Raw genomic sequence first — 8,564 nt, forward strand, 5'->3', positions numbered from 1 at the left:
CTAAAATGAGTTTCACTCAATATGAAGATCAATCAACAAACTTAAACACCTGAAACCAAAACAAATTCGTACATTTCCAAATACAATCCAACTCTTTTCTTAATCATCCATATTGGGTTAGTTTGTCTTTGCATGTTCAACAATCTCTCAGGTTTATATGTATTTATTTAATTTTGTTGGAGATAGAGCTGTTAGGGGTAGAAGGAAGATTATGTAATGGTGTTATTGTTTGACTCCTTGTTGAATTAATTTTTTGGATTCCTTTTTAGGTTTAGATGTTTTGATGATGAATATGAGGAAGGAAAAGAGAAAGAAAATAAATTAATAATATATATTTAATTTAATTATTTTAAAAAATGTTGAGTCAAAATATTATTTTATGTTTGAATCTCCACATCAACGCCATATGTGATAAATATCAACTTTTACCAATAAGATGGGTGAAAATAACTAAGCTAACACAATTTAATCAAATTAAGGATTCATATGATTGTTTTTTTGTTAGGGACCAGTATGAACAGAGAACTTAAAATCAGAGACTACTGATGGTTACTCGGTAAAGGATGTTTATCATATTCTTACTCGGATCGAGTATCCCATCGTTGATATTTATTCATACATAATTTGGAATAAATCATACCCCTAAAAGTGTTTTTATTTGCGTGAAGACTTCCCAATAAAAGGATCCATACTATGAATGATCTAATTCGTCGTGGTGTGGTGCCTTCTGGTTCGTTACTTTGCTCTAAAGGGTGTGGTAAGGAAGAAACAATTAACATTTTTCTTGGTTGTGACTTCTTTGGTGGTATATGGAACTTGATTCGTTAGTGGGTGGACAATATTTTTGTTAATTTTGCTGTCATACGGGAACAAACTTTGTAGTTTGGTGGATCTCATTTGTTCGGGAAGGAGTAATGCTCTTGTATTCATGTTATCTGGATGATTTCTATTTGGATTATGTGGAAAGATCGTAATGCCATAATATTCGATAATAAAGACCTTTCGCCAGAGTAGTTACTTGGTCGTATAAAACTTCATTCTTAGTGGTAGTTGAAGATCCACAAACCTAATAATTTCGTCGATTTTTATACCTGGTGGTTGAATATACTGCAATGCTTTGGTTTAATCGCTATGTAATATGTAATTTGTTTTTAGCTTTTAACTTTTAGCTTTTTCTTTGAATTCTTGTAATATATCACTCTTTTTTCCCTTCTAGGTACTCCTTTTATGTCGAACGGAGGTTTATTAATCTATATTTCGATTTTGGTCTTAAAAAAAAACTAAAATGTGTTTGTGTCAAACTTGGTTTGATAGTTTTTTTTTTACTTTTGTTTCAAAAAGAAACATATATTTATTAAAGATTTTTTCTACCAATTAAAACTTCCATAAGAAGTCTTTTTTTCTACCAATTAAAACTTCCATAAGAAGTCTTTTTTTTTGGTAGTGGCCGAGGTTTGAACCCCAGACCTTGCATATTTTATGCATTGTCCCAACCAACTGAGCTAAGCTTACGAGGACAAGAAGTCTAAATTCATCTTCAAATTTATGTATTTTATATTAAAATACAGAATTTTAAAATAAATAATTATTGTTTTTACTAAAAAAAAAAAATTACCATTATTTTTAGGACAAAAAAATTACTACCATTTTTAATTGTCTTATTTATGCGCATATTGCTTGAATAGAATAGACAAACCCAACATTTTTTTCTTCCCAAAAGAAAAGTTTGTCTTGAATTTGATGTGAGCTTCTTCTTCACATTCACACATAAACACAATCTCACGTTACCTTCAATATTCCATTCCTTACAGAACCGACAAAAACATCACAAAAAGCACAATTCATTCTTAATCCATCCAAATTCCGCATCGCATTGGACACATACTATTGCCTACTCCGAACTTGCTCACAATCTCGCCATAAAGGTTTCTCCTTTTCATCAATCCCGTGATCCAAATTAATTTTTCATTCATTTATTTTTTTGGGTTTTTCAATTTCATCTAGATTTTATTCAAAAAATTTGTTTTTTCTTGATGGGTATCAAAATTTGTATGATGATTAACTTGTATATTATTGAATGTAACAGGGTTGATCTTGGTGATTGATCTCATCATCTCAGGAACCACTTACCTGAATCTCCTATGTGGTTTTGCTATGTTCTATAATTGACATTTAGATATTAGATATTTTTCTATGGTTTTGAAGATTACAGTGTTGAGTGTAGCTAGAGTTTGATTGAATGACATGAATTGGGGTACACCTAAAGATTCACCCAAAATGTCTTACCATCCAAGACCACTTTCTTGGATTGTTGTTTTAGTAGGAGCACTTGCAATTTTCTTAATCTATGCTTCATTTGTTCTTGTTTCATCGCCGATTGGTGCCACGTTTCATGGATATTTTTACGGTATAGGTAGTTCTGAGAAGTTAGATGTATCTGGATCTCCTATAAATGTTGCTTCTATTGATAATAAACCGTCTTTAGATTCACAATCTTCCACTGGTACTAGTGATAGCAATATAGAAAAAACCGATACCACTTCAAACTCGGAAGTAGACAATAGTAAGTCTAGTTCTGTGGAACTTCCAACGAGCGAGGATGTCAATAAAACTTCTGATGTGAAACTTCCACCAAAACCCACGACTTCGTTTGGCAATAGTGTAGATACGGCCAATACTAGTTTGCCTGCTCAAGCAAATTCACAAGTTGATTCAACTTCAAGTGCAACTGTTTCGGTTGAAGCAGGTGCCGGTTCTTCCAATTTGACGGGTGGTATTAGAACTGAAGAACCCCCTTCTACGGTTTCAAATGACCAGTCCGGTGGTGTGATTATAGCACCAAAGGAAACCTCCACGACTTCTGATAATTCCACATTAACAGCTGTTCCAGAATCAGTAAAGAAGCCTGACAACGCATCCAATGCCGGTTCAGTTAATTCAGGTTACTGTTGCAATCTTTCACCTACACTAGCTTGTTTTTTAAATGCTTCATGGTATAATATTTACCATTCTTGTTTTGTACTACTATAATATACAATAACATAAATTGTCTGTTTTTCTTTACTTCACTCTCTTTTGGAAGCACATTGTGTTTAGTAAAATAGTCTCATTTTATTAATCTTAACTCACTACTTGTTATATCCTAGAGAAACTGAAATGAACAGAAGATAGAAAAAAATAAAGAGAATAGAAGTGTATTATTGCAAACTGAACTGGAATTGTAGAAATGTAATTCAACCCAAGAGTTTTCCCTTTGTAAAGGATATCTCTTTTCACTTTCCATGTACAACTATCAAATTGACATCTCCTCCTTTCCATTCCCATATTCTCTTTTTAATTTTTATAACTCATTCTAACTATTACTACTAAATTTACAATTTTATTCTACCCCAACATTACTATTTTATCTAACTTCAAACTGTGATTAGGATTTAACCACCTAACAAAAAAACACTCATAGCTATTTGTCTAGTTAATGTATTACATGAAAAGTCTGAGGGAGGGATATATTTCGTCTTTAAACATGCATACATATGTCCTGCTTCATGCATTTGAAGGATTCAGGTTGAGAGAGAGATTTTTCTTACAGTAGACACTAATATAGCAAAGAGATGATGTTGTCTATATTTTTCTCCGAGGGCTTTAATGAGATTTCCTTGCATCCACCACTTTAGCTTGTTTTTAGTACAATTGTCGAGTAACCTCTATTTTATTTTGGTCTTTGTTTCAGTTATCAATTGGGCTAATTAAGTGGTTGTTAGACTTAAGCCCATGAGGATAGCCCAACTCAAAAGACCAGTCCATTAGGTTGGAGAGCCTCATGGCTTAGTACCACACTGAGCACTTTTATCTAGTTTATGTGGGACTCCAAACATTGCCATCACCCCCTTTAAGAGCCGACTTCTACGTCAGTTTCACTCTATCGGCACTGACCCAACGGTAGCCCTTTCCTCTTTGGCGGCTTCACTCACCAATCGGTATTTAGTTGAGTACCTTAATCGGTAGCCCTTTCTGTGACCCAACTCTCAATGACAGCATCATTTATTAGGACTTATGTCCATGAGGAGAGTCCAACCCAAAAGACTAGTTTATTAAGTGGGAGAGCATCATAGCTTAAGTACCGCACTCGGCCCTTTTATCTACTGGAATTTTGGTGTGTTTGTTTGGTAGGGTATCTGTTTGTTAACTCTCTAAATCATCAGAATTTTTTTTTTCTTTTTTCTTCCGAACCATTACTTCTGTCCTGGCCTTCTGGGATAGTTTGCACTCGAGTCTGGTGACTCTCTAATCACCATGACAGGAGTGGTATTGTCATGATGATGTTTGGTTGTTCACTGTTCCTTGTTTCTTGTTACTAAGCACATAATTGAGTTGTTAATTAGCAACTGAATCAACGGATTTAATTTTGCTTTTGTACTTCTGGGCAAGGATCTGAATTTCATTGTCAACAACACTAAATCGCTTATAAAGAATTGTAACAGAAAAAACCCACTTGAGTTGGTCTGGTGGTGTTGGCTTGGGACCTCGGAGTGTGCTCCTCTCAAGGTCTCAGGTTTGATTCTCTCCGGTGCCAATTTCGGTGGGCTAGTTTGGCTTATTCTAAAAAAAAAAATTGTAACTGAAATATTTCGTTGTAGTATATACAAAATGAATAAATTGAAACATGAAACCAATTATTCAAATTTTTAAAAAGTTGAATTCACAGTAGTTTCAGGTGTATGGATTACTGACTGCAAATATGATGTATAATTCAAAGTTTTGGTTGGCAGATATGACACAGCCTCACATATACATGCACTCACACGAGCCCGCACACATACATACTCACACTCACCGACACACTCACACTTGTGTTGCTATATATGTTTGGAAAATTCTCAAACATATGTAAATTATTAGTAGCTGTATCTTGTTACTAAAAATTTCTTATTGTAAACAGGTGACGGTTTTATAATAATATTGTTTGAAATTACTCTGTGTGAGGCTTTTAATTGGTATTGTCCATTCTGTTGTGTAGGCTGTGATCTGTACCATGGGAATTGGGTACATGATCCATTGGGACCACTTTACACAAACAATACATGTCCTGTATTGACACAGATGCAGAATTGCCAGGGTAATGGGAGGCCTGACAAAGATTATGAGAATTGGCGATGGAAGCCCTTTCAGTGTGACATCCCACGATTTGATCCTAGAAAATTTTTGGAGCTGATGAGAGGGAAGACCTTGGCTTTCATTGGAGATTCAGTAGCTCGAAACCAAATGGAATCAATGTTGTGTATTCTGTGGCAGGTTATTTCTTTATTTTATTCCTTATTGATCTGTTTTGCATGGAAAATAAAATGATTTAGAGATTATGGAAATATTATCAGTTTTACTGTCGTCATTGTTGCTGCATATTGTTTGTGATTATGAACTCTCTAACAATAGGGCTGGAAATATTTGAACTTTGAATTTGACTAGTTAAGATGTACGAGATTGTTTGTAAGTTTTATCCGAGACACGCATAATCGAATCATTTACAGTTTGCTTTGTTTGGTAGTAAATTAGTCCAATAAAGTAAATTCACATCTCAACAGAAAGACTTCAACATGATAAAGCTTTCAACCTGTTTGTATTTTATATTTGTTTGGTTTGGCTTCATCTAAATAAATAGAGTAACTCTTATTATTATTGTATTATGGATGCTTAATTTATTGACATTTATTTGAGAACCATAAATGTTAATAAAAAGAAAAATTGTTTTGCTTTGAAACAACTTCTGCAACATGTGGATTTATTATTATTATTATTAGGTAAAAGAGGATGGGGAGGTGATTTATTAGGTAAACCAGGAAGTAAATGAGAATGAAATCAGGAAACAAATTGATATGCATCCAGTACAACAATTTCTGCATTTATAATCTAGTTTCTCATATAAACATTTCTTTATTAGGTAAAAGAGGAACGTAATCAAATTGATTTGGCGAGAAACTAAGTATATTTTTCTCAACATTTCTTTTCTTAGTTTGGCTTTGAAATTTTATGCCTTTCCCAGCCAAAGTATATTCCAATAAAAAGAAAAATGCATGTTTTGCCTCTTGGCACTGCATCAAAAATTGTTTTATGTGGCTTTAATGCTGCATATGCACCATACCCGGTTCATAATGAAATGGTTTTTAGCCGTTCAACAGCATGCATTTGATTGCAAGTATTCATTTACACATACATAGGGTTTTCCATATCCATGCTTGTGTGTGCATGGTGCATGTGATTAAGCATCCATTTTATCATAGCTAGAAGCTTAACTGAAAATATGGTATTTTCAGGTAGAGGTACCAAAGAATCGGGGAAATCGTAATATGCAAAGATATTATTTTAGGTCCGCATCTGTAATGATAGTCCGGATATGGTCCTCATGGCTTGTCAAAGTGACGTCTGAACCATTTGATTATGCTCCAGCTGGTGTGGATAAGCTCCATCTTGATGCCCCTGACCCGAAGTTAATGGAACATATCCCAAATTTTGACGTGGTTGTCCTTTCTTCCGGTCATTGGTTTGCTAAGCAGTCTGTGTATATCTTGAATAACGAGATAGTGGGAGGACAGTTATGGTGGCCAGACAAGTCCAAGCAGATGAAGGTCAACAACATTCAAGCATATGCTATATCTGTAGAAACAATTCTTACTGCTCTTGCTACACATCCAACTTACAAAGGTGTCGCAATTGTTCGGTCCTATTCACCAGATCATTATGAGGGTGGAGCCTGGAACACCGGTGGGTCATGCACTGGGAAGGTTAAGCCTGTTGCACTTGGTGAACTGGTAGAAAACGGGCACACAAATACGATGCATGAGCAACAGGTTACAGGTTTTAACCGCGCCATGGAAAAGGCTACAAATAAATCGAAGTTGACGTTAATGGACATTACTCAAGCGTTTCAATACCGACATGATGGTCATCCTGGGCCTTACAGGAGCCCTGACCCAAATAAGATCACTAAACGTGGCCCAGATGGAAGGCCACCGCCACAGGATTGCTTGCACTGGTGCATGCCAGGTCCTGTCGATACCTGGAATGAACTTGTCTTGGAAATCATCAAGAGAGAATATGAAGGTGGAAGTGCATCATGAGATATTAAGCTCACCTCTCATGAGATATGATTAAATAGCGCAAACATCCCTTCTATTTTTCAAATGACCACTTACCCCCCCATATTTGTTGGGAGATTGCACTCACACCTTTGGTTCTGTTTACTTTACATGATAGATAGGATGTGTGTAATTAAGGGAAGTTCAAGGTCTTATACGGTATATAGAGGTGATGAATGTGTCATTTAAGAAAAGCATACTATAGAGGTGGGGGTGTAATATCCTCTTTATTTTATTTTGTTTCTGATGACATTCAAGCTGCATGTTGTGCTTCTGCACTCATGAGATTGACTTGTGTAGACTTTATAGAGAGAGGTAAAAATAGGTCTCGGCTGTATCTTTTATCACAGAATAATATTAGTATATCATAGAGAAATTTATTTATTTATTTTTAAGGACTGGGATGGTAAGCTGCTAGCTTATCAAATGTGTTCATGAGCAATTCCAGGTTTTTTAAATGTCATTTTACCAAGTATGTGATTGTGATTGTGTTTATCGCTTTTTAGCTAGCTAGTTCTGAATATATGTTTCTACTTTCTAGCATTAGCAAGCCAATTTGGTTCATCATTTGAAGTGTTTCTTTGTCATTAAGGTTATTGATAAACATGGAATTTCATGCTGTTTGAAGTTCAAGCCTAACATCTATCACTTTTTGGTATTTATGGTTTTATGATGGAAACTAGGACAGAACCTCTGTTTGAATGAAGGTGTGCTAAAAAATAGATAAAATGTTAGTTTGAAATTTTTTCACTGTTTTTATATCAAATTCATTTGAAATATTTTTTAACGAGTTAGATGACTTCAGTGATTCACAAAACTCATGCACCCTGGGTTCCACAAATCAAGTGTTAACTCGTAAACTCGGATGAATTGTGTTAACGAGCTGAGGTAAACTCTCGGGTTGTAACACCTTACAACCTATGAAGTTTAGATACATGATACGGTACGGATACGGGAAAATTTTAAAATTCAAGATACGATACGGCTGAGATACTTCAATAAAAAATTAAATTTAAACAACATATTAAAACTCAAAATACAAAATATAGACTAAAACTCAAGCAAAAAAATTGGCACAAAACCGAGACCAAACAGACATAGAAAAACGATAAGAACAACGATGAAATTGCTTTCATACAACAATCAACAATATCATTGTTCTCAAACAGACAGAGACACAAAACAGAAGACGGTAACAATAGAAATATAAATGTAAGTAATATTGATAATAAAGAAAGCGACAATTAGTCAATTACATATATGATATATCCTAAATTGAAAACATCATTACTTAGTCAATTACATATATACCAAATATAATAGAAACATCAGATAGCCCGCAAATATAGGTTTTCCACAACCTATCCTCACAATACCATATTAAAAGGCTCACAATTTTTTCTATCCTAACGAGTGAGACAATGATATGATTGG

At 34.6% G+C, this 8,564-nt stretch overlaps 1 protein-coding gene across 1 annotated transcript; it reads left to right on the forward strand.

Moving 5' to 3' along the window:
* The first annotated feature begins 1,763 nt into the window (after nucleotides 1–1,763).
* On the forward strand, nucleotides 1,764–7,518 carry LOC146956833 (protein trichome birefringence-like 18). The gene is made up of 4 exons (XM_085731804.1): nucleotides 1,764–1,925; nucleotides 2,087–2,941; nucleotides 5,018–5,292; nucleotides 6,309–7,518. The coding sequence occupies exons 2-4, from the start codon at nucleotides 2,245–2,247 to the stop codon at nucleotides 7,110–7,112; spliced, it is 1,776 nt and encodes a 591-aa protein (XP_085587930.1). The 5' UTR covers nucleotides 1,764–1,925; nucleotides 2,087–2,244; the 3' UTR covers nucleotides 7,113–7,518.
* Nucleotides 7,519–8,564: the final 1,046 nt, after the last annotated feature.

This window comes from Medicago sativa, chromosome 1 (assembly GCF_051527215.1).
Source record: "Medicago sativa cultivar Bolivia chromosome 1, Bolivia_mono, whole genome shotgun sequence".
Taxonomy (NCBI): domain Eukaryota; kingdom Viridiplantae; phylum Streptophyta; class Magnoliopsida; order Fabales; family Fabaceae; genus Medicago; species Medicago sativa.